The sequence below is a fragment of the Phoca vitulina genome, unplaced genomic scaffold (assembly GCF_004348235.1).
Source record: "Phoca vitulina isolate PV1807 unplaced genomic scaffold, GSC_HSeal_1.0 scaffold28, whole genome shotgun sequence".
In the NCBI taxonomy this organism is placed as follows: Eukaryota; Metazoa; Chordata; class Mammalia; order Carnivora; family Phocidae; genus Phoca; species Phoca vitulina.
The window spans coordinates 21523049-21549191 of record NW_022589731.1 but is presented as its reverse complement, the minus strand read 5'-3'; the positions used below and the strand labels follow the sequence as shown (position 1 = coordinate 21549191).

General features: G+C 42.3%; 1 protein-coding gene across 2 annotated transcripts in view; it reads left to right on the top strand.

Moving 5' to 3' along the window:
- Positions 1 to 26143, top strand: part of LOC116643982 (disintegrin and metalloproteinase domain-containing protein 12-like) — a 583570-nt gene that overhangs the window by 315093 nt on the left and 242334 nt on the right. For both annotated transcript variants that reach the window (XM_032423146.1, XM_032423141.1), the window contains one exon: positions 16393 to 16466. In XM_032423146.1, the coding sequence (XP_032279037.1) occupies positions 16393 to 16466 (74 nt within the window). The remainder of the gene's footprint in view (positions 1 to 16392; positions 16467 to 26143) is intronic.

The following is a 26143-nucleotide window of genomic DNA, read 5'->3' as shown; positions in this document are numbered from 1 at the left end:
ATTGGGTTATATTTGCTTCCTGTCTCTCTTGTTATTGTTGTAACCTGCCTTTAATTTTCTTTCTTTTTTTATTATGTTCAGTTAGCCAACATATAGTACATCATTAATTTTTGATGTAGTGTTCAGTGATTCATTAGCTGCATATAACACCTGGCCTTTAATTTTCATTTAAAGGTTCCCACACGTTAAACTTTCTCTCTTCATTTCATTCTGCATCTCCAAGCAACTGTCAAGGGTAATTTTTCTTTTGTCTGAAGAAAAGCCCTTAGTATTCCTTTAATGCAGTCTGTCGCTTTTGAATTCTCTAAATTTTTATCTGTCTGAAAATGTCTTTATCTAACTTTCAATTTTGAAGGATATTTCATGGGATGTAGAATACTAGGTAGGAACTATTTCCTTTAAGCACTATAATATATTCCATTGTTATTCTGTGATGTCATCTGCCAATTATTGTTGTTCCTTTTAAGATGCTATATTTTTTCTTCATCTCTGTTTTTCAGAAATTTTACTCTGTTAGGTAAAGGTGTGGTTTTTCCTTATATATAGTACTTGGGATGCATGGTGTTTTTTAAAATGTAGGTCTTGATGTCTTTGCCAATTTTGGAAAATTCCTCATTATATTTTGTTCAAATATTGATTTCACTGTGTTTTCTCCTGTCTCATTTTCTGTGCCTCTGATTGCACATGCATAGACCATTCACCAGATCCTGTAGGTCTCCTTAGCTTTTTTCTAAATTCTTCATCCTTTTGTCTCTCTGCTTTAGTCCTGCATATTTTCTTCTGACCTATTTTCCACTCTACCATTTCTCTCTTCAGCTATGTTTAAACTGCTATGAAACTTTTTCACTGAGTTGTACTTTCCAGTTCTAGAATATACAGGAATTTTTAGTTCTCTTCTGAAAGTTTTGTTTTTTAACTTCCTGAACATATTAGCATAATCATTTTCATGTCTGTTTCTGTTGGCTCCATCAACTGAATCTCCTATAGATCAGTTTCTATTGCCTGTTGTTTCTCCTGATTTTCCATGTCCTCTTCTTGGTGTCCACTTACGCCTGGTTATTTTCTGAGTGTCAGACATTGTGTATGAGATGTATAAAAATAGTTTGAGACACTGTACATGGCTCATGTCTAAGCTGGGGCACTCAAGATCAAGGACTGAGTTACTTTCAGTTTCTGTGAGGACTAGTCTGCTTCTGATTCACACTTTCTCCTAGAGTATAGCATTTCAAAATCCCAACCCAAAGTCCAGAGTCAGAGGGGTTTATCTGTATCACCTTTTAGCAGACTCTGGTATCCAGTTTTTGTCCCCTTCACCCTGTGAATCTGGTGGAAGTTCTGCTTAAGTTTCAGACTCTCAACTGCCTCTTTTAATAGCTACAGATGTCATAAATAGAAAAGTTAACCTCAACTTCTGGTATCACACCATGGGTTTCCTTTTCTACCTGAGTCATGGTTCCATAATTCTTCCTTATTTTGGAAACTCTGCGTTGTCTTCAAATAGAATTTTTATACATTTTGCCCACCTTCTCTAGTTGTTTTCAGTGGGAGGATGAGTTCAAATTATTCAGAGCATCATCACCAGAAACAGAATTTCCCCATTCTCATTCAGGCAACTTAATGACTTCATAATATCATGTCCTGTGGTTCCTGTGTCGTTTTTGTAACCATTCCCCTGGGGTTAACATATTGGTGTTTTCTGACTTTTCAATATACTATGCTAAGTGTCTTTGTGCTTATATCTGTGCATGCTTTTCTGGTTATTTCATTTAGATTAATTTTTAAGAGTAGAATTATTGATCAAATATATGTACATTTTAAAGGGGTATTATAACTATTTCCAGATTGCTCCATGGAAGGCTGTACCAATTTATACTTGTACCAGCTGTGCATGAAAGTGCCCATTTCTTGGCACTTCACCAAGACTGGAATATCATACTTTAATAAGCCTGGCACAGCACCAAGTAGCTACCAGGTTAGGCAAAAGAGTTATGGCTTTTAAAGTTCTCAATAATTTGAAACTATGGGTCAAAACTCATAAAATAAATCAATAAGTAAAATAACAAGGCCTGCAGTTCAAAAAAAAAAAAGTAAGCAGTTCTAGGATGGGGATCTAGTATAAGAACAGTTGATAGGATAAAGAGGGTAGGGATCATAGTAGATGAAAAGCTAATGCAGTCCTGGATCAAATTTATAGATCTTGAAGGTACAGATCAAGGAGGATAAGGAATCTCACTGTACTCTAAATTAGGTGACTTATATCTGAAATATTACAACCAGGCTTGCATTTTAAGAACCTGATCCACTTGACGTGATTCCAGAATAGAGTCCAACAATGGTTATTGGTCTATAACCATATCAGGTAGAAAACAGTGGAAAGAGCAGGGGTGTGTAGTTCCTGCAAAAGATGTATTTGGGGGAGGGACTGATAACTTTGCACGACTTTGAAAATGTCGTTCTTTTTTTTATTAACATATAATGTATTATTTGTTTCAGGGGTACAGGTCTGTGATTCATCAGTCTTACACAATTCACAGCGCTCACCATAGCACGTACCCTCCCCAATGTCCATCACCCAGCCACCCCATCCCTTCCACCCCCCTCCACTCCAGCAACCCTCAGTTTGTTTCCTGAGATTAAGAGTCCCTTATGGTTTGTCTCCCTCTCTGGTTTGAAAATGTAGTTCTTTTCAACAGGATATTCAAAATTAAGGAATAGGAAGTTACCTGCCAAGCATTTTATTTTCAAAAATGTTTTAGCACATATTCCTGAGGGTTCCCACAAACAGGAATGGATATGAGCCTGCTGTTCTCTCCAGCCACTGCCTTTCATGAAATCTACCTGCCAGGACTTTGAATCGTTTATAGCAGACACAGTGTGTAGATGCATGATTTAACCACGGAGTGTGTGTATGTTTCCCTGTTGTTTAGTGCTTTATCACCGTGGTTTCTTCTTAGCTTTTATTGTCAGATGAAAAGAGATTGGCTTGCCTTCTGTCCACTCCACATTCCATGGTTTTGTTTTGTTTTTCTTTACAAACAACACCCTTCTGGATAGGCAAAAAATAAATGAATAAATAAATAAATAAAATACAGTACAGGTGGAATGAAGGTAGGAGCATGTGAATGTTTTTGTGGGGAGGGAGAGAGTCCCTGAGAATTATTGAGAAGGGATTCACTAACCTTTCTTTTCTTAGTAGATAGCTATGATTAACCATTTGGATGAGGTTCTTGTGAATAATTCTTTTTTTCAACAATTCCAGTAGAAGAACTAAAATAAATATGTCTTTATGTGTATTTTTGTGATGAGATGTTATGGTTTATAACGAAATGGAAACTAGATTGTAAGAATGGGAATGTTTTGCTGCATTGGAGGGCAAAAATATATTTTTAGACAAAAGAAACAGAGGTATGATCAATACGAATGGCAGTGTGGTGTAATCCTTATTGTCAATCACATTACGTGTTTCCCATGTGCTAGCCCTGTCCAGCTATTGACATAAACCATGCCATTTAATCCTCCCAGCTGGTATTATTATGATTTACAAGCAAGGAAACAAGCTCAGTGAGGCTAACTATGACTAAGTCACAGAGGTAGTTAGTCATGGGTCTTGGATTTGACCTCAGGTCTTGTGATCCTAGTTTCCTTGAGGAGGTGAGGAGGCTATAATGAGAAAGTGAGTTCTAGTTCAGGGGGAAGCTGCTGGTGGACTTAATTGGCCACTTCCTCTTATCTTCTACTAAACACAGATTTTCTATTTATAAAAATGAGCAGGGAAACCTTTAACTTAAACCTGATGACCGTGCAGCAATTTTTACATTTCCTTATTTCCGTGCACCTACAAGTAAGATCTTGTTTTATACTTAAGAAAAATATAGACACACACAATTTTGTTTATACAAAATTTCTTCTAACTAGTAACTCATCTGAAATCTTTTCTGAACTATTTTCTTTGAAATGATTACAAATAAGATATCTTTCAGCAGGACTTCTGGTATCCCTGTATGACATTCTGTCTCTAGAAAATAAGGGGATTTTGGTTTTCCTTGGTTAAAAATCTTGTGGGTCAGTCACAAATTATTCATACCTATGTGCTACATCTGTCTAGCTGAGTTATCTCTTTTCTTTCTCTTTCACTTTTTGTCAGGTCAACATTACTTAGTTTTAATGTCCAGTTAGGTTGATTATTTGTCTAGTTTTGCATAGTTGTTGTAAGGTTGTTGATAGGAATGTAGCCATTCTTTCCTCTTCCCATAGGACCGGGAGGAAGCCCTGTGCACTCCTGACTGTCCTCCCAAAGGCAAAGCCATGGCCAGCCCCAGTGATGGAAAATGAAAGCACTGACTGTGAACTTCATTTTTCATATCTACTTGAAGGCAGCCAGTATTGTCCTGGTAGAAATCCTACAGTTTCCACAGTGGCCCTTTCAATCCTGCCTCGTTTACACTCTTATGGTTTAGTTCAAGATGGGCTAAGGGAGACCCAAAATAGGCTAAGGATTTGGTGATCATGCATGTGTGATGCTTCCAGGCTCATTCCCAGCAAGGGCTAGGTTTTCTACTTTGGTTCGAAAATAGTGTGTAACAAGGATGAATTTAAACACCTAACTCTGTCAACACAACATCAACAACAAAATAGCCAATATATTCATTTGCTCAGCAAAATAAGATATTTTAATAAACTTGCGCTTTGTAGCAAAGGTCAAGATTGGTTAGCAGGGTAGACAGCCTATACTTAAGGCATGTAAATGTTTGATGAATGAATGAGTGAGCAATATTTTTTAATGTATTGATCAAGATAATCAAACAAGCATTAATTGTGTACTTTGTATGTTCAAGAAGGCAGCACTTGAGGCATCTTGATGGTTTCTCAGAGTTGGCTCAGGTTTCAAGGAGCTTATAGCCCTGTGAGCATAAAGCCAATGGACAGAAACAACTATACCCCAGGTAGAATGTGGATGTATAGTCTCCAATGTAGAGAAGAGGGTTCTACCTGAGCCACTAGGGAGAGCTTGGGAGGTCAGGAGCATCTCAGGGATCCTAAGGGATGGGGCAGAGTTCAGGAAGTAGAAGGGAAGGCAAGAGGAGAAAAGGCGTGCTCATCCAGTCCTTCTATGCATTCTCACAATCATCCTATTTCTGTCCTCATCCTAACTTTAGCCCAGAGATTCAAGTGAACTCGAATGCCACCAGGGGCCAGGCAGGTGTTATGAACAAATGAGGCCGGCCAGGCACAGGATGGTAGATTACCTCTGCCCTGGGGCCTCCGTGGACAGACACACTAGGGCATGGTGGGCCTGGGAGAACTGGCAGCTTCTGCTCGGTTTTAGCCAATTTTCGCCACCTGATGTGCAAGCCCAGGGTTGCCATTTGCCCCCTATTTTTCCCCTCTGAGAAGCTTCCTGTCCAGATTTGTCTGTGAATTCTCCTGTTAGATGTTAGGAACTAAATCAAATTGACAACACTGGGTGCACGCATTTGGTGCCAAACCATCGATAGTTGCAGGCTGAGGGGACCTCATGAATTGCCGCCCCGTGAAACCACACTTTTCTAGCACAGTGGTGTTGAAAACGTGGTGCCCACGTGGGCAGAGTCAGCATCACCAGGGCACTTGCGAGAATCGCAAATGCCTGGGCTTCATCCCAGATCTGCTGATGGGCCCCACAGTCGGTTTCAATAAGCCCTCCAGGTGGTTTTGGTGCTCACTCAGGTTCGAGAATGTTTTTTTAGCCTTCTTATTGGCTGGAAAAAAATATCAAGAAAAGAATAATATTTTATGATACATAAAATTATATGAAGTTCAAATTTTAGTTTCCATAAATAAGGTTTTACTGGCACATAGCCACGCTTGTTCATTTACCGTTTGTTTCTGGCTGTGGGTCCACTGTCACAGCAGAGACAAAGCATCGTGGCAGGGACCGTAAGGCCCACCGAGCTTGAAGTCTTTACTTAATACGGATTCTTTATTATCTCGCCCTTTACAGAAAATGTTTGGCAACCTGCTCTGGCACAGTGAGTAGGGGTAGAGGGAGAGTGGGCAGACTCAGGAGTCAGGGATGCTGAGGAAGCCAGGATGTCATACCCAGGAAGGAGGAGAGAAGTATGATTGAGCCCTGCAGTCATGGAGCAGTCCGAGAACAATGTGGACTGTGGGCTGTTGAGAGAGTGACCAGAGCAGAGCTGGGTGGGGACCACACAGCAGGCGCAGAGTTGCAGAGATGCGTGGGGGGAGGGGGGGAGAAGGTCAGAGCTGGGCCACTAGTTTAACGTATGACCGAGAGGAAGGAGTCAGAGGATGGTCTGCATGTGGCCTTTTGAGGATGATGATGACAACAGGGATGGGGGGGTGTCACAGGATGAAGAAAGCACTGGGGGAGTGCACTTGGCAGGGGAGAGGTGAGACGTGAGTGGGTTATAACCTGCACATTAGAGTTGCTGGCAAGATCTTCGCTGGACGTGGCTTGTGGGGCATTTGCAACACATTTGGGCTTAAGAGAGAGGTTGGAGCTAGGGATTTGGAATTGGGACTCTTCAAGGTAGAGGACAAAGTTGGCCATAAGTGTCACTGGATTTATGACTGGTCGGTTTCACTAATGTTTTAATGGGAAGAGAGTTGGACTTGAATTTTCCTTCAGCAAAGCGTACCAACTGAGGACCTCTTTGTCCCAGAATGGAGCTAGGTTGAAGACAGAAAACTGTATCCTCCAGAGGTGTTAAGTCCTGCTGACCCAGGGAAGGGAGGTTCGTGTCAGAGACCCCTGGAGTGCCTGGCTTGCTCTTCTTGAGTCTCAGTTGCCCAGCTGGACCATCCCAACCCACAGCCCGTACTCCGCTGTCCTTCTCCTGACTGGGAGGAGTTTCTGCTCCAGCCGATGCTCCTTTGTTTCTGCTGCTCCCATTTCCTCCTGATTCTGAGGCCCAAACACCCCAAGAACCAGTGTGACAGGGAAGCAATAGGGAAAGCTGGTGAGAGTCACACTCCAATTTTTGTCTGAAGTTGTGAAATGCGAATTCTCCTAGATCTCTGCATGGCTTCTAGTGTGAGTTTTCATGGAGCACTTAGAGCATGTTTTATTAAAAAAAAAAAATTAACAATTAGCTGTAATTCTGTTTGTAATAGAACAACTTGTTTGCGCTGGGCTTTCGTTAGTACACAAGGACTTAGCAGGGCCTCTGAGCGACAGCAGGGTTACTTTTTAAAGGGCTTATTAGATTCTGTTAATGTTTATTTGAAAGAGATTACAGCAATGCTTTATAAATGGGCCTCAGTCAACATATGAATGGGATATTCTCCCTGGAAGACAGCTTGCATGCAAACAAACTAACAACTTAAGCTATTAACTCCCTCTGACTGACAGTTTTGAAATGGTGTTGTAGAAAAATATGGTACATGAATGTTTCCAGACATCAAATTAGTTAGATAAATGAACTTTGAATTGAAAACCAAGCTTTCCAGTTAATGAACACAGTGCCTGTTATTTTCCGGCTGTGTCTTTCAAGACGAGACAAGTCATTCCGAAAAGCAATGCTCTGTGCTACTTTCTAATGTTATGTCCCTGATATCAGTAAGCAAATCTTAGAAAGTACATTCTTTAGAATATTTCACATCAAAATGAAGGGCATCCACTGTCTTTTGCGGTCTCCCCGTGGGTCTTGCAGAATCTTCCATCCCTTCTATCGTACTGGTCATACAGGTATAAGATCTTCCCATATGGAACTGGCACAGTACCTGACTCATAACTAGGCCCCCAATTAATGACTGTATAATATTTCTTTTTGAAAACTTGTTAACTTAAAAAACCTTGTTTAGGGCACCTATGTGGCTCAGTCAGTTAAATGTCAGCCTTCAGCTCAGGTCATGATCCCAGGGTCCTGGGATCAAGCCCCACGTCGGGCTCCTTGCTCAGTGGGGAGCCTGCTTCTCCCTCTCCCACTCCTCCTGCTTGTGCGCGCTCTCTCTCTGTCAAATAAAAAACAAACAAACCCACAAAAAAACCTTATTTAGATCTAAAGGCAAAAGACCTAAAAGAGTTGTACTTTGGGTAAATAGCAATAAATAATAAGTGATGGGGCATTTGTCACAGTCACTCTGTGAAGAAGTCTCACTCATGATTGGATTTCTAGAAGACACCTGCATTTTCAGTTTATCGCACGGGATGGTTTCCCAACAGACATTTCCCATTTGAGTTTCATAGCAGTCTCTCCTGATTGTGTCAGTTTCCTGTTGTTGCTGTGACAAACAACCACGGCTTAAGTGTCTCAGAACAATACCCATTGACTAGCTCTCAGTTCTGAGATGAGAAGTCTGGCGGCTCGGTTGTGTTCTCTGCTTCAGATCTCACCAGGCTGACATCAAGGTGTTCACAGGACTGCTGTTTTTGGTGGAGGCCTTAGGGGAGGATCTGTTTCTGACTCATTTGAGATGTTGACAGAATCCTGCTCTTCGAGGCCATAGGGCCGGGTCCCGGCGTTCTTGCTGGCTGTAAGTTGATGGCCATCCCCAGCTTCTAGAGGCCACTGTGTGTTGCATCTCTCTGACCCCAGCAATGAAAGGTCCTCTTTTAAGGAGCCTCATTGTTACATTGGGTCCATCTGCATAATCCAGGATAATCTTCCTCTTTCAAAGTCCTGTCCTTAGTCACATGAGTAAAGTCCCTTTTTCCAACTAAGGTAACATGTTTGCAGGTTCCAGGGATGAGGACATCTTTGAGGCCCCATTATTCTGAGGACCCACACTGATAGACAGAAACAGTACAGTTATCCCTGTGAGGAAACTGAGGCCCAGCAGAGTGGTCAAAGGTGAATTTCAGCAGCCTGATCTCACCATCATGTCACCATGCGGCCTTGTCCCCAGAGCTACCATGTCACCACCCAGTCTTGCTCCCAGGCCTCCATGTCACCATGCATCCACGGAACGGTCCCCACGCCTGGGATAGTTAATAACCAGTAGGTTATTACCAGCAAACAAGTCTTCCTCAGATCCGTCCTACCCTGACTTTGCTCAGCACCCGCCCTCACCTTGACATGGCTCTGATTTCTGATTCTCCCTACCCCCCACCCTGTCAGTCTGCCCTATATTTCACATTGATTTATATAACATCACATCCCCTGCTGCCTCCCGCTCTGTCCGCCTCTTCCCTGATTTGGATTCTTTATCACTAAGGTCCAAAGAAACTGAGCAGGAGGAGCAAGAGGGTGTTAGGAACTAGACATTTTTATCAGTCCCAAGTATAAATGTAAAGAAGTCAGCTTCCAGCAAGCGCTACCCACCCTCCTTAGAAGAACAGAATGCAAGTCATAGTCAAAGGCCCAGTGTAAAGAGATCCTCTGTCTGGCCACTTGGGTCCATGCGGGACATCAGTCTCCAGGGGTGAGGCAGGCAGCCCATTAGGGTCAGAGGAACAGACTGTAGGCTTCTGTTTGGGGACAGCTCCACCTGGGGAGGAGAGTCCTGATGTCCCTTTCATACCTTCTGACTTGACGTTTATGGCTTTGGGGGTTATTCACTACCCCTCAGGCGGCGTTCCTTCTGCCACCTCTGACAGCCTCTGTCCCTGTTCCCACCATCCCACAGATGTTTCTAGGTGCTCCTCTTCTGGGTGTTGGGAACAGAATGTGGAACAAGGCCAAAAAATTCCCCTCTCCCTGCAAAGTTTCTGTTCTGCTAGGAGATACCCAGTCAACAAGTGAAATAAACACACCAATAAATGATCACAAATGAATCTACGAAGGGTGGGAACTGGGCGTGGGAGAGCAGAGCCCCACTAAGATGGCCCCTGCTTCTCTGAGGCAGCAATGTCCAGCCTGAGACCTAGCACTGGAGCCCAGGGAGGACCTTCATGCAGAGGGTCAGCAGGTGGAGAGGCCTGGAAGTGGGTTGGAGCCTGGCCAGCTCAATGGTGTGCTGGGGAAGCCTGGTGAGCAGACGCCAGACCCTTCGTGGTATGAAGGCCATGGTTTTATTCTAAGTACAATGGACCACCGTTGACAGGTTTTAAGAGAGAGCATTGTCTGGGGCACCTGGGTGGCTCAGTTGGTTAAGCAACTGCTTTCAGCTCAGGTCATGATCCTGGAGTCCCAGGGTCGAGTCCCGCATCGGGCTCCCTGCTCAGCGGGGAGTCTGCTTCTCCCTCTGACCCTCCCCCCTCTCATGCTCGCTCTCTCTCAAATAAATAAATAAAATATTTTTTAAAAAAGAGAGAGAGAGAGCACGTTGTCACTGGGCTAGCTTTGATGGAGAGCTAGCATTGATTTGATTTTCCCCAACTTCCTCTTTGGAATGGATGGAGGGGCCGTAAAATAAGAAATGAATTTTAGATGTGTTAAGTTGGAGAAACCTGCATTGTAGTGTTTTCCAGATTGCTTCCTGTTAAGTCATGTTGACACTGTCTTCTTACAGACCAGTAGTGAACTCCAGGAGGGGGCAGATGACCGTGTCTGCTTCAGAATCAGCCAATGTCCTCAGCCAGGGAGCACAGTGCACGGGCACTACGAACCCATCGCATACAGAGGCACGGGGGGAGACTGGCAACATTTCAATGAATCAATAAGGATTTTAAGATGTTTGGGCTACAGCTACAGTAATCTAAAATGAAAATCAAAAATGTCTGCTGCAAATTTAAGCATTAGTGATCACTCCAGCAGCCACAGGATAAAGAACTTGAACTACGAGCATCACGTATGCCAGGGGCAGTGAGGTGGTGAGTTTTGTTGTGGGAAGGGAGAAGCAGGCTGAAAAATCTGTAAACCCGTCACGTCACACACATACCTTAAGGAGAATCTGTACTCAAAATAATCCAACATTTTAACCCACGGAAACCTTAAAAATGACATTACCTATATTTCAAAAGCAGTTTTTACCTGAGATTAATATGTGCCCTTCTGCATCTTTTAACAAGGTGTTTGCTAAGGTCAGTTTCCGTCAGAACAAAAATTATCGATGACTCCTGAATAAACATTATCATCATTTATGTAATAAGTAAAAGTCCCTGAGCCAGGGACACCCCATTATGGCACTGCAATGCCTTCACTCCCTCCTGTGCTATCCTGCAGTTAATTCAATTTTGCCCTCTCTCAATTCCACGGTGTGCATATCTTCCCAGCGCTGGAACCAGCCCACTAATATTAAAGTGGTAATCAAGATTGCCTCTAAATATTCATAGCAATAAATGACTCCCTTGTGCCCCATGAATGCCAAGGCTATAGTCTGAAGCCTTTATTTAGTGCTGGAAGGAAATCTAGTTATTTCAGAGTCCCTCAAATGCAGTATTTTAATATTGTTGTTCTGCTTGAAAAATTAGATCCCTCTGAGCTGCCAGTGTCAACAGTTGAGACGAGTGAGTATGGGTCAGAACTGACCATCATCTTTGAAAGGGTAACCGAGAAGCCAGGATGGGAGTGGACTCGGCTACTGACCCTACATTGTATTTTCTTTCCTGTAATTCCCTTCCTTCTGGTGGCTCACTGCCACCTTATTTCAACTTCATGATCTGGTTCAGACTTTTTCTAAGTTGCCAAAAATTGGGTGTTTTTTTAAGGACATGGAAACACCAAGGAGATGATGCTGTGTATCATTCCATCCATCAGAGAAGAAGCAGTTGGAGGCATCCCTGCATCCATGAAAAGTTACATGTATTGACTAGAGATATTTTGTAGCCACCATGGGTGAAATAATTTAAATTCAAGTTTGGGGGAGCTCCCAATTACATAGATTAAAGAAAGTCAACACATCGTGGAAGAAACCCTAGCTAATTAATAAATCACTTTGAATCATCTGTTCATACTTCCAGTTAAGTAGAATGTGCTGGACAGATGCCCTGTGGTTGATCTCAGAGGGAGGGCAGGGCAATTGAGGGTCCGAGAGATGGGCGGTGGGGTCCTGGCTGGAGCCTTACTTTGCAGAACTGCCTGAAGACAGCACACCATCTGGGGGAGGTTGCCCACATAGTTTCCATGAGGAATTTACAAGAGGAAGGGCCTCAGAAGAAGCCAACCCTGCTGACACCTTGATCTGGATTTCTAGCTTCCAGAAGTATGCAAAAATAAATTTCTATTGGGTAAGCTACCCAGCCTGTGGTATTTGGTTATGGCAGCCTTAGGAAACTAATACAAGGGGCTTCTAAGATTCTGGTAATATTTTTATTTTTCAGCTGAGTGGTAGGTACGCTAATAATTATTATTTTTAAAATTGTAGTGGGGCGCCTGGGTGGCTCAGTCAGTTAAGCATCCAACTTTTGATTTCAGCTCAGGTCATAATCTCAGGGTCATGAGATTGAGCCCTACGTCGTTGGGCTCCGTGTTCAGTGAAGAGTTTGTTTGAGATGCTCTCTTTCTCCCTCTGCCCCTCCCCCCAGTAATAAATAAAGAAATCTTTTTAAAAATTAAAAATAAAATTGTAGTGATACATTTTGTATACTCTTTTTTGGTTATACTTTCCCCAATTAAACAAGTGGAATTATAATGACGCCAAAACATTGCCGGCCTATTGATTAGCATTGAATTGATTCAGCAAATGCAGTTCTTTAAGCATTCAATAAAAGACACAGTTCCATTCAGGTAATCAATATATCATTTTTAAGAAAAGGAATGCTATATATAACCAGCACTAGTTCATTATCTCCAATGTATAAGAATCAAAAGAAAATGGAATGGATACATGCTTTTAAACCGAGCAATCTAATGCAATTAGTGGTTTTGAATGAAAATAGCTCTCTGTTCTTTTTCCCCATTGATTTCTCCTGTACCATTAAATCCCAACTAAAATATACAGATAAAATCTTTTTTGCCTCCCTAGGGAAAAATGTATTCATTTGAAAGATGTTGACATTGGAATGTTATAACAGGTCCTGTAGGGACTTCCTGTGGAATTAATACAAATGGTAATGTTTAAACTAGCTAAACTCGGAGGTGGGGGGAGGGGTACTGCAAATATTTTATTTTTATTCACAAATATAATTGTCAGGATTCATCTTTAAAATGTGATACAGGTTTCAATATCTTAGGCAAAGACAATTTGTAATTAAAGTAAGTTATTTACACATACACATATGTAAAACACATTCAAATATACATACATATACATATATTAGGCACATCTTGACAAAATATTGAGACATATTTTTGTTCTAATGTTTTATTGTAAACTTAATTAATAATCCCATTTTTCTAAGAAATCATTAATAAGTACAAGTTGCAAACCGTGGAGAGAACATCGCATGCGTATTTGTAATTAAATCTCAGTGTCAGAAAATATAGGTAAATTTAGGCGAAAGTCCCTGTGACAGACTCAAAAGCAAATCCAGGACTTATAAGCACTTTTACGTACTATATTAAAATTTAAAGACATAATGTGTGTTTAATGTTGCATAGGACGGGAATAGTAATATTAATTTTAAAAGTTCAGCACTCAGAAACCCATAAAATTCTTATAAACATCAGATAGTGTCAAAATATGTCAATTACAGTGTGTGGCTTTTACAAGATTCTAGATGTTTGTGTTGTCATTTGCTAGAATGAGTCTATATAAAACAAGATCTGTTTAAAATCAGAAAATATAGATAAGCATTTCATTTATATGGAAATTTACCAGTTTAACTCTCAAGCTTAAGTAACTCCTTTAAAAATAATATGACTCATCAATTAAAATTGAGAAGAGCTTTCTTAATGTGCACTTAAAAAACCACTTGGGTTTGCACCTAATTATATCCCCTGAAGGCACCAATATTTAAAATAGTCTATTACTCAGGCAGCAATTGGATGATGCAAATTTTACGTCTTTTTTTTTTTTTAAAAAGATTTTATTTATTTATTTGAGATAGAGAGAGAGAGATAGGGAGAAAGAGCATGAATGGGAAGGAGAGGGAGAAGCAGGCTCCCCACAAACAGGGAACCTGACACGGAGCTTAATCCCAGGACCCTGGGATCATGACCTGAGCCGAAGGCAGACGCTCAAATGACTGAGCCACCCAGGTGCCCTGCAAATTTTAGATCTTTATTATTGACTCAGAGATGCTCAATGAAGATGGAAATGTCTGAACTTTTTGTGAAAGTAGGAACGTTGTCACTCTGCTCTGTCCAATGGGGACTGCGACTAGTCACATCTTGCTATTGAGTCTGAAATGTGTCCAGTGAGACTGATAAACTGATTTTTAAATTTTATTTCAGTTTACTTAAATGTAAATTCATATGTGGCTAATGGCTACCATATTCAACATCGGAAACTATCCAGATGTGCGAAGGGCAGCCTTGACGCTGTCCCAGTCCCATGGTATGAGTGCATGCGCGTTTTAACCTTTTCCCAAAACTCATGTGACCTTCTGTTGTTAGGGTTTTTGTTTAAATTTGTTTCATTTGAACTAATGTTGGATGTTGGAGCTTATACTCCATCTTCTCTTATAACATAGTAACATGTTAGTTGATCCATAGTACAGATGAAATGCTATGTTGTAAGAAAAGTCCCTTGAACTCTGGAGTTATGATAGTGCTTCTTAACACCAGAATATTAGAACACCACAAATAAAGGTCTTATTTTCACTACACAAGCATGAACTGAAGGAACTTCCAGAGCAAAGGCAGGCGAAATCACAACCACTGAGGTCGGCAGCAGCAATCTCCTGCGGTGATGACGTTTGCGCGGGGCTGAGCCGCCGAGTGCAGCCCTGATGTGGCGCTGACCGCGGGGAGTTGGGCACCCTTGAGCTTGTGGTGCAAGCTCCACATGATGACCCAGCTCTACTCTACTTTGCTCCTTTTAAGCCCCTAAGGAACCTTAATTCCTGCCCTGGGCTTTGATGGCGTTTGGCCCTTCTTTAGGTTGACTACATTATTTGTGCATTAACCCCGTCTTTGCCCTTCACTTGTCACCCAGGAAGTTGTTTTTAAAAATCGTTTTTAAAATGATTTGTTTTTAAAAATCAACATTGAAAATTTTAAATTCTCCTAGTGAGAACTGCCCCGTGGATACGTAGAACCCCCATTTGACATATGCTGATCTGGATAAGGAGGGGCTGGAAGTGACTGTTCAGAATCACTAGGAGTACACAGCAGGGAAGGGGGCAGGGGGCTTCACAGAATACCTTTGAGTTGGCAAGTCGATTTTGACTTGGGCAAGGACTCTGAATGATTGGGCTCACAGGTAGGAGTGTGGCACACATTGGGGTAAGGGTGTGAGTTAAGGGATATGGTCACACAGGTACATTCTCAGGTCAGGGCAAGAAACTCATTGGGATTTCTGGGGCAGAACAGAAAAAAAATAGTTACCTGTCCCCACTGACAGATGGGCACACATGAGCGGGGTTCCCTGGAGCCCAGAGGAGAAGGAGGATGTCTGCCTCGTGAGAAGGAGAAGAGATTGGTTGAGACATTTGCCCTATTCATTAATTCCTTCATTCACCATAAGTTAATTGGGCTTCTGTTACTTATCTGGCACCTCTGTGGACATAATAAGCAAATACATCCACAAATCAACATACTGAGTTACTACAAGTAGGAAGGAAGTTCCTCCTTCCACAAGGAGGGAAAGGACGGGAGACTGGAAGAAAGCATGCCTGGGAAGAGGGGCGCGCGATGAGACTTAGGAGCAAGGTGAGGTTTCCTTGACTTACTGACGTTGAAGCTGGTACTGAGTGTAGGACCTGGAGGGAAAGCATTCCGGGCAGAGGGAACAGCATGCAAAGATCAGCACTACAGAGGAGCTCATTGTGTTTGAGCTGCCGGTGAGGCCCGTGTGAGTGAGGACGAGAGCCATACAGGCAGCGCTGGCCACATTAAAGAGGTGGCATCTTATCGTGGGACACCAGTGCAGTCTCCTTAGAATCGGAGTTGGGTTGATGAGGAGGTGTTTTTGAAGATAAGCTTCTGCTGCCATTGGAGAATGAATGGGAGGAAAGCAAAGGTAGATATGGAGGGACCCAGGTTAGGAGGGCATTGCGGTAATCCCGATGAGAGGTGGAGGGGTTTAAGACGTAACAGGAGCTGTGTTTTGGAGAGCAGCCCTGCAAGACCTTTTCATGGATTAAGAGGAGCTGGAGAGGGAGAAGGTTTTAGGCAGGACTTCACATTTCTGACATGAGCAGCTGGGGAAGTGAAGGTGCTATTTATAGAGACAGGGAAACTGAGGGAGGAATTCATTGTGGGAGGTGGGGGTAGTCAAGAAGGATCTCAAGGGTATGTGGCCAAAGGAAAGGGGTCCAGGCCACATTCGTGCCATCCCGGAGGGTGGTGCATCCTCCAGACTCTGATGCTGGTTCACCTGGTCTCCTCTACTTGGGATATCAGAATGGTCCCAAGAAGAAAAAGTATTTTTCTCTCCCTCTGTTGAATATGCCTTCAGAACATTCAAATGTTGGCAAGTCAATATGAAATGTGTTTCAGCTGATTTCTCTTATTTATCTTTCAGAATCATCCAGAAGCGTTGAATTTTCGAATGCAACTGGAAAGCAAAGAACTGATCGTACATCTGGAAAGAAACGAGTAAGTCACGTTAATTCTTGTGTACTGTGCCATGGGAGAAAGTTAGGAGCTGTGGGTTCAAAGTGCTGTGTAATTTACGTTGGCATTTAGAGAAACAGAATGAAATGCACGGATTCATAATCCCAATTTGGATCTGAGGCTGGAATTAACTTGAAAAAATGAAGTGGAAAAATGAAGAATTTTATCACTCTAAAAAAAAGCTTTGTAAATCAGCAGGTTTTTCTCATAGTTCTGATGTTTCTCTTTTTCAAAGCCTGATTTGTCAAGGATAGAATTTAAGCATCTTCTGTTCAAGTAATAGCGTTCCATAATTAGTTGACTTTTCACAATTCCTGGCTTATAGAAGGAGAAATAGCTTCAAATGAATAGAACCTCTATTTTTTCCCTGAGAAATACCAAGGGTTTATTTATCTTTCAGAGCTTGTCTCCAGTGGCACAAAGTATTTATTTTATCTTTTTATTTAAAAATTTGACCTTTTTTTGCAAAACTATCTAAATTTCCAAAAATGGTATTATATTTTTTTTTCCTGGAGCAGATGGATATTATTACGTATTTTGTATGACTTCCCAGTAGAAAACTGTCTGCTTCAAGGCGTAAGTAACACAAGCCCTGTTCTTGTCATCCTTTATGCCCTGGCAGCCCCCTGGGTTCCTTAGACCCAGAGGACGCCATACTATTCTATTTGATTAGTACCAGGAAAGATCTGTGTGCTCATAATAAGTAATCTGTATTTAAAGATGTAAATGCAGTTAACCATGTCCTGCTTGATTCGAAACAGGAGTTTCTATCTTCTAGATAGATAAAACTTCTAGAAGTTTCTATCTTCAGAATCACTGGTGCCTATTCCTCACCCATCAGTGAAATGCGGACTTTTTGCTGATGTGATCATGTAGATGAGAGAGCTTCACTGGGCTGAGCTCTGCCAGAAACAGATGTCACAAAAATCTGATTCTGTCTCCATGTGAACAGATCCGATCACTTACGGTATCAGTGCTTTGATTTGAGGGTCACAAGCAAGTCAGATCAATGGGGTCACCATGGCCAGTTCTCCCATTCCCATCCCGTATCTAATACCACGGCCAACAGCAATTTAAAAAACAGAGATCCATGTAAATACATACATTTAAAAATAAATATGCTTAACATGAATATAGGTAAAATAGGATAGCAACCTGCCTTTTAATATATCTTGTATGTTTACTCCTCACCATTAAACAGATTAAAAGCGTGTGTAAGCAATAAATGATGTTTTTAGCCTTCCTCATGACTTGATGGTCTTAAAGTAGAGGTTCGGGCATGTGTCTTGAATGAACAGGGAGCTGAACAGAAACCTCTATGTCTTTGATATGTCTCTCTTAGCCAAGTAAATATGTTCACGCTCTTTTTCTTTTTTCATGTGAGAATACGGTGGGACATTTTAATTTTTGTAAATTGCTGTTTGTATGTGGTTTTGAAATATCTCAACAGACGAAACTAGGTATTCCCTGAAAGATCAAAAGAGAATAGGGCTTCTGGTGGAGATGCATAGCCTCGATGGGGTTTTAGGATTGCTGCTGGATTTAGGCAACCGCTCCTTTTGTCAGAGTGTTGGGGGATGTGGTGAACACCGGGAGTGGTGCCAACTCCAGACCTGTAGATGGTGGTAGGACGGCAGGTAGAGGAACAGAAATCAACTTAATAAAAACCTTAATCTATTTGTTTTTACTCTAAAAGGAATACATGTCCAGTGCAGAAAATTGAAAATTGTAGGGGAACAAAAGATCAAAGGGCCAAAAGAAAATACTTCTATTACCAAACACAATCCTGATGAATATTTTAGTGATTGTCCAAAGACATGTTTTCCTTATAAATAAGCTTTGCTTGTTTTGTCTTCCTAGTGGATATTGTGGCCTGTGCGCAATTTGATAACTTGCTTCATTAGCTTTATAATGGACATGCTTTTCCATATAGAAATGCAGCTCTTAGCGCCCTTCTGGTTCTCTGAGTCTCTGAAGTGGCTCAATAGCCTCATTCGTGGTTCTTCTTGAAAATGGTTTCCTGTCTACGAAGGCAGGTAGTATAATACACAATGACTATTTGACAGTGGCTAATTTGTATAAAAGATCATTTAAAAAGCTGCCTTAATTTGCTCACTTCTAATTCTGGGCCTTTCACAAAATACTCTCAAAATTTAAAAAGTTGAAAACATAAAACTATCTCTTCTTGATTTATATCTCTCTTCCCAACCTCACTGTCAACCTACATGTTAGAAATTATATGGAGAGTGTTTGATATGATCCTATGACATTCTATGGCTTTATTTTAATTATACTACTTATACCAGTTGTAGAGATTGTGCCCTGCTAAAAATAACATTTGCATAATTAGAACATGCCAATATTACTATTTTAATGTTGCACTCCCCCCAAATACTTCAGCAAAATATTTTGTTGAAAAAAAAATTACCTGTTTCATATGGACCTCACTTTTGAGACCATGAATACCAAAAATCTGTAATTTTATGGGTAGAGTGAAATGCCTGTGTGCTTCCAGCTCTTGATGCTGCCAGACACAAAATATAATCCATTGTCCAGTAGAAAGTAGAATTTTTAATTCTTACAGCCTTTGGCCCAATAGATCCAATTAGAGAATTTATCCAAATTAAGGTCTAAGAACTCAAATGTTCAAGCAAGATAAATGTGAATATTTAACCAGCACAGCAGAGAGTCTGGCCAACCAGAAGGTAACCTGTAAGTGCCCTGCATCATGCCTATAGGCTGCGAATCAGCCCTGTGTTCAGGGATGTTCACCATAGAATATTTTACCTAAATCAATACGAGATTGATTAAATTATGACTTAGCCACAAAATAGAGCTCTATGTAGCAATTAAAGGCGATGGTGGGGATCTTCATCATTGTAAAAAGCATTCATGATGTAATCAATGTAAACAGCGTGTTAGGTAATATTTTATATGGTATTCAGTTTTGATTTTAAAATTATACACGTGTACATGTATCTCTGACTAGTAAGATTATGGAAGACATTTATTTCATCCATGTTTTACAACAAGAAAACATTACTATTGGGGCACCTGGGTGGCTCAGTTGGTTAAGCGTCTGCCTTCAGCTCAGGTCATGATCCCAGGGTCCTGGGATTGAGCCCCGCGTCGGGCTCCCTGCTCCACAGGAAGCCTGCTTCTCCCTCTCCCACTCCCCCTGCTTGTGTTCCTGCTCTCGCTGTGTCTCTGTCAAATAAATAAATAAAATCTTAAAAAAAAAAACAAAAACATTACTATCAAAAACTAATGATGTACTGTATGGTGACTAACATAACATAATAAAAGAAAATATTACTATTAAAATTAAGAAAACTTTTTACACTGAAGGGAAAAAAATCCATAAAAACTTAAAAATGGTTGAAAAGAAGGATATTGGAGTATTTATTATCAATAAAAAGGAAATGTGTTTTAGAAGGACCTCCAGCAACTTTCAAAGGGCTAAAAAGCTCTGCCCATTGAATACTGGGTCTTTAAATATCCATAAATCTGTTTTAATTAAAAACCTGCTTGGAAATCACAACCAAAATAAAGGTAGCCTCAGTTCCTTCAATCATAAGAGCCATAATCCACAGCTAATGCTAAAAGAGGGTCACCTAATTAACCCTGCTCAAAAACTCATCACATACACCAATTCTTCATGAAACGGGATGGAATTTGTATTAAATAGTTGTTTCAGGGAATCTCTTCTATTTGCCTCCTAGCATCCCTAATTTGTGCAAAGATCGGACGCTGTTCACTTAAAATATGTGTTTGTATAGCCATAATTGAATGTTTAAAGAGACTCAAAGCTTCCCTGGAGAAGCATTTTTTACAGTGTTGCTGTCTGCCTACGGAACTGCAGGGACCGCTTTATGACTTCCATAACTCTCCTGGGTCCCCGTGGACTCTCAGGCCATCCCTCAAACAGGTGCTCTGTGCAACTGCATCTTTGATCAAAATGCTTTATTAGGCAGGCTGGCCAGCTTAGACATCCGTTTTTCCAGTTTAGGATAATTAGAAGTGATGGCAGTAGATCACACTCCCCAAATCTCTCAAACTTACCAAGCTTTCTGTTTTTAAGCCTTGGCCCTTCACTGACAGAAGGCAGGTGTCGGGGGAAGTCCATGGCCTGCTGAATTTATTTTTGCCTGGTCTCTGTGTTGGAAGAACTCTAGCATTGGCTTTAATTCTGTCTGGAGTAATTCCAGACATCTCTGAAGGGGTAAATCTAATTAATATTCACTCAAACAGTAGCAGAAAGGACATTTTAAGTTGGTCGGACATGGGTGTAAATATCTGGGAAGGTGTTTATGTGACGACATCTCTCAGAGTGTCATGATGTGGGAGGGAGAAATGTAGCTGGTGCAGAGATGCTTTGGATAGGTTAGTAGTTGTCCAAATAACTACCCAGAGGATATGAATCTATTGTTTGTGTTGACCCAAACTGTGCTGGACAGCTGGATTGAGATGCAGTCAGCGGCCCTAGGGCTGTGTACAAGGCCTCGGCATGACCCACAATTTCCAAAGCCATCCTTATGAAGACATAAAAGGTGCATCGATCACACTTCTTGGCAATGCAAAGCTGGAGGGGGTAAGTGCTCTGCATTGCAGGATCTGGATTATAGAGATATCAGCAGTCTGGATCAATGGGCCAAAACTAACAAGATGGGATTTAATGGGGATAAATGTAAAGTCCTATGCTTGGGTTAACAGAAAATAAACGTTGTAAGTTCAGAAGGAAATTTCCTCGCAGTTCTCATGAATGGGACCCACAAACAACGTGAGCCCCTGAGGTGGTGTGGCTGCTGAGGTGACTGCCACCGGCCTGTGTGCATGCGTGCCCTTAGCCCTAAACCGGAGTGGCTGGGGTCCTGCTGTGCAGTGACCTTGTCGGGCTATATCCAGAACCCTCCCCCTGTGCTGCTCCACACACGATCTTGGAGAGGTGCTTGCCACAGTTCTCATTCCCACCGTTGGACTTCCCTTCCCTCTCCCACCAACCAGAGATGTCCTTAAGGCCAGGGCCAGGGTCTCAGCTTGCCCTCCACCCACTTCCATGGGGTCTGGCTGGTGGTAGGCACTCAATGAGCACTTACCATATGAGTGAATGATGGAACGTGGACAGGCTGGGCCAAGCCAGAAGTGAGTCACCAGGAGGATGAAGGTCTGTCTTGGATGGTGTAAGACACTAATTATTCAAGGAGAAAGCTTCGGGAAAAGACACAGGGTTTGGAATCAAGAAACCAGGCTTTGAAACCCAGCTTTGCTTCCAACAATAAGGTGCTTACATTCTCTGTTTTCTCGTTTGCAAGAAGGAATAAAAGTCTGTGTATAGTGAGTGCTGAAAGACTAGAGCTGCTGTTGTTTTTGATAATCAGGTTTGAATGACTCAGTGCCCTATTCCTGTGGACCCAGTGGTATTTGTTATTTCACCTCAGTACACCCTTGGCTTCACTGAAACTATGTCCTGTTTCAAACTTCCTAAATTAGTGGAGATCAGATTATGCCTAATCTTTGCCCATGAGTCTTGAAGATGGCCAAAGAGCCCAATTCTGACAAGAGCTGGAAAGGATTAGCTAATCCTTTGGGTTCCTGTTGCTGCAATAGTCTTAATTTCACAATATTGACATCTTCAGGGATTAAAAATTTTTAAGTTTTTGTGTATAGAGTGCTATTTTTTTTTTCATTTCTACTCTCACAGAGGAAGTCCAGCCTGCCTGTTAGAACCTCCAGCTTTAATCCATCAAGTGGTTCTAATTATGACTGAACTAGCAAGGACAAAACCACATCTCAGAAATTCTACTCTGTTTCATGGTTTTGTCTCTCAACCTCCCTTCTACCATCCACAAATCTTTATTAATTCAAATGATTAGTAATAAATTAATCAGTAATAATTCTTTAGTCTTTATTCACTTAGTCATTTGTTCACACATATTTATTTAATACCAGATACTTGTGGATGGCACTGGAGATAGAGAAAACAAGGTCAAGTCCTTGTCCTCTTGGAGGTCAGTCAAGGACTTCAATGTTAAACAGGCCATCACAAAACTGTAATAAAAGACAGTGAGGCTAAGAGCTGAGGAAGACAAGTGTGAGACCGTCTGGCCTAGGAAAGGAAGCTGTGTGACAAAGCATTTGAGCCCCACATGAATCAGAGTGGGCCAGTTAAAGAAGGGCAGAGGGTAGAGGATTCCCAGAGAAGGAGGAGCAGGCGTAAGAGTCCGGGGAGGGGGGAAGGAGCTTTGAAGTGTTTCAAACACTAAGAAAGTCAGTGTGCTAGTGTGCAAGAGGGGGATAGTAAGAGAGAACTGGAAGCCAGCCCATATAGGACCTCGTGCTCCATGATAAGGACCTAAGTATTTTCTCATAGGGACAATGGTACCCCATGGGAGCAAGACCTGTAAGCAGGGCAATGACATGATAAAATTTAGTTTTTAAAATAACATTCTGGCTACATGTGAAGATGAGATTGGGGGTGGTAAAGAGTGGGTGGGATAAGAAGCTATCGCTGGTGAACAGGGAAGAGCTAGTAATGGCCCCAAGCAATGGAGACTCCACAGAAAGGAATAGATGAGAGATGTTGGCGGGGGGGTGGGGGGTGGACGGGCAGAAACTGATGAACAGTTGAATGTGTGGGGTAATGGAAAGGATCATTCTTAGACATGAAATGCTAGAAGATTGATGATCTTTGATCAGAATAGAAAACCCTAACAAAGGACCAAGAACTTGCCCTTTGAGCAAGGTTTGGGGACACCAAGACATAGATTGTAGTGGGCATGGTCCTCAGAGCCTTGCAGGAGGGTCAACTTTTGGGCCTAACAGAATCCACTCAGGAAGGTGACCTGTGGAAGGTTATCATGTGGGACTGGGCATGACATTTCTTTGGGATCTGTGGGTATTTTGCCTAAGTATAGCAGTGGCTGGGGGCTATGAGCTGAAGAGCACCAGCCTGTGGTGGGATGGGACATCGTGAGGCCCTGGCCATGACCCTGAGAATGTCTAGATAGCTGTCACAACCCAAGGCAATGTCAGTGTTTCATGTGGTATCTGGGTGGGAACACAGTAGGGTGAGACTGTGGGGCCAGGCTTGCTCTAGGCCCTATTCCACGTCTCTTTTTTTTTTATAAAGATTTTATTTATTTATTTGACAGAGACAGCGAGAGAGGGAACACAAGCAGGAGGAGTGGGAGAGGGAGAAGCAGGCTTCCTGTGGAGCAGGGAGCCCGATGCGGGGCTCGATCCCAGGATTCTGGGATCATGGCCTGAGCCGAAGGCAGACGCTTAACGACTGAGCCACCCAGGTGCCCTATTCCATGTCTTTCTGTAGTCTTTCTTGTCTCCATGTAATGGGTGCTCCCTCTGCTGGGAGTGCATACAGAGACTCCTGTCCTCCTTCAAGTCTGGTGCATTATTTCGGGACCACCAGCACCAGGATCACCTGAGGAGCTTGTTCCAAAGGCAGATACCTAGCCCCATGTCTCTCTATTGAACCAGAATCTCCAGTTATAAGGCCTGAGGATTGTATTTTTGACATATTCCACAAGGAGTTATATTCATAACTGGCCACATGAAGTTATTTACATTAAATAAAAACTTTAGTTACTTTGTTACACTAGTTATAGTTCACATGCTTATTGCCACGTATGGCTATATAAACATTTCCATTATGGCAGAAAGTTGTGCTGGATGGTGTTGGGACTGGCAGGGAAATGCCAGCCCACCAGATCCTTCTAGTTTGGGGTTTCTGTCTTAGCTAATGCATTGCCCATGGGAATGGCCTTTCCTACAGGAAGTGACCACACCTTTTCAGGTTGTCTGATTTCTGCAGCATGGTCAGCTCCATCCTCTACTTTGGGGCATTGGGCTGTATCAGAGGGGTCACCTCTGCACTTTGATGAAGTAGGGAAGGACAGTTGAAAATTCTCTGAGCATGATTGTAGACTCATGCAGTTGATGGACTTCGGCCATCTTCTAACTAGACCAAACCCCTTCCGAATGCGGTTAAAGTCTCTTAACATTTAAGTTCTTTCTAATTGGGTTAAATTTTGTTTGCTGAATAAGAACTATGTTCCCTTGAGCTTCCCTCCTCATTTCAGTCTCTGAAGTTATAAAAGACATTGGAAAAGGTCAGAACACCATTTTTAGAGTTTTTTGTTCCCCAACCTGACTTAACTTTAAAGTGCCTTAACTGGTTAAGATCAGCCTTTCTAAAACAGTGCCCCTCTGCATTCCAGTTTGAGAGTATGGTGTCCTTGAATGGACTTCTTTAAAGTTTAAAGGGTTTGACAGGGTCTTTGATATGTAAGTGGATTTCCAAGTCTAATTACGTCACTTCCAATCCTTCACTTCTTGTGCCTTGGATTTATGATTTTCTGATGAAAATCCTGTGCATCCTCAGGGCTCCTCCCCAGAACACTGCATCATAAATGGAAAATAATGGGTTGTCCCAGTTATGTGCAGGTGGTCTCCGGTGCCTGGGGGGCAAGCGGGGTGTTGTCATTGTGGCCATCATCTGACTGCCCCTTCCCTGTGGTGTGGCAGGCATGGTGACATACAGATCCTGTGCGGCTGGTGTATGTACGGCAAGTCCCTTGCCTTTTTCCAGTTGTCTCATCCTTGACAGAAAGGCCATAGTGCTTCTGTTTGTGGGACATCATGACTCATTGATCTGGTAAGACGTAAGACTAACTCTCCAGAAAGCTTGAAACACTTTTTGGCAGTTAGATTGTTTGAAGCCGTGTGTAAACACAGCTCCCCACAGTACATTTGTTTGCTACAGCTCAGCCTTTTTTAATGGTCTCTCTTTTTAATTCTTGCCTTTGAAATTTTGCAATCCCTGTGGATGAAACCAGGTTTTGCTGCCAGTAGAATTTTTCATATGCTAGTTTGCTGATTGCATCCCCACGGGGTTATCTAGCCCGTTCCTCTGGCCCCTGTGTTTTCTGTTAACCAGTAGTTAGATCTACAGGCTTGAGCAGATGCAGGTTCTGGTTTTTTGGTAGGACTACCTCACAGATGATGCTGTGTCCTCTTATATCACATTGGGAGTTTTGTGATGTTGGGCTGATCACTGGGTTCAAGGATCATCCTGAGGCTTCTGTCATAAAACCCCATGTGAGTCTTAACCTGCCAGGGTCAGTGGCCATTAACAACGACTGTTTGGATCAGTTCTTTCTTCGGGTCTTGCAAAGCGGTGAAGTTCTAATTCTATCATCCGTTCTGCATTGTTTAGCTGGAATTCTTCTGCAGAGAAGAACTTTTCCTCATCAACTGTTGGTTACCCTGAAGGTGGAGAAAAAGGCAGGAACACTTCTAATCATTGCTCTGCTTTGCCTGTTGGTGGCTACTGTATTCCTCAAATTTAACACCTCCCACGTGGGCCTTCCCTCCATGGTCCCCTGTTGAGCACCCACATTCACGACAGGTTCCGTGGGGCTGCAGAGGTAGGCCAGAGCCCGTCCCCGAGCCGCTGTTAGAGTGCAGGATACCAGCCTGACTCCGGAACCTCTCTATAGAGACCCGGATTTTCTTGTTCTTTTAAAAGCAAACATGTCCCTGCATTCCCACCTGGAAGCAGATACTCAGGGGTCAGAATAAGGAAGCAGGAATTGATCCCAGTCTTGCTGGCATGAGAACCGGGGCTCTGAATTAGAGTCCAG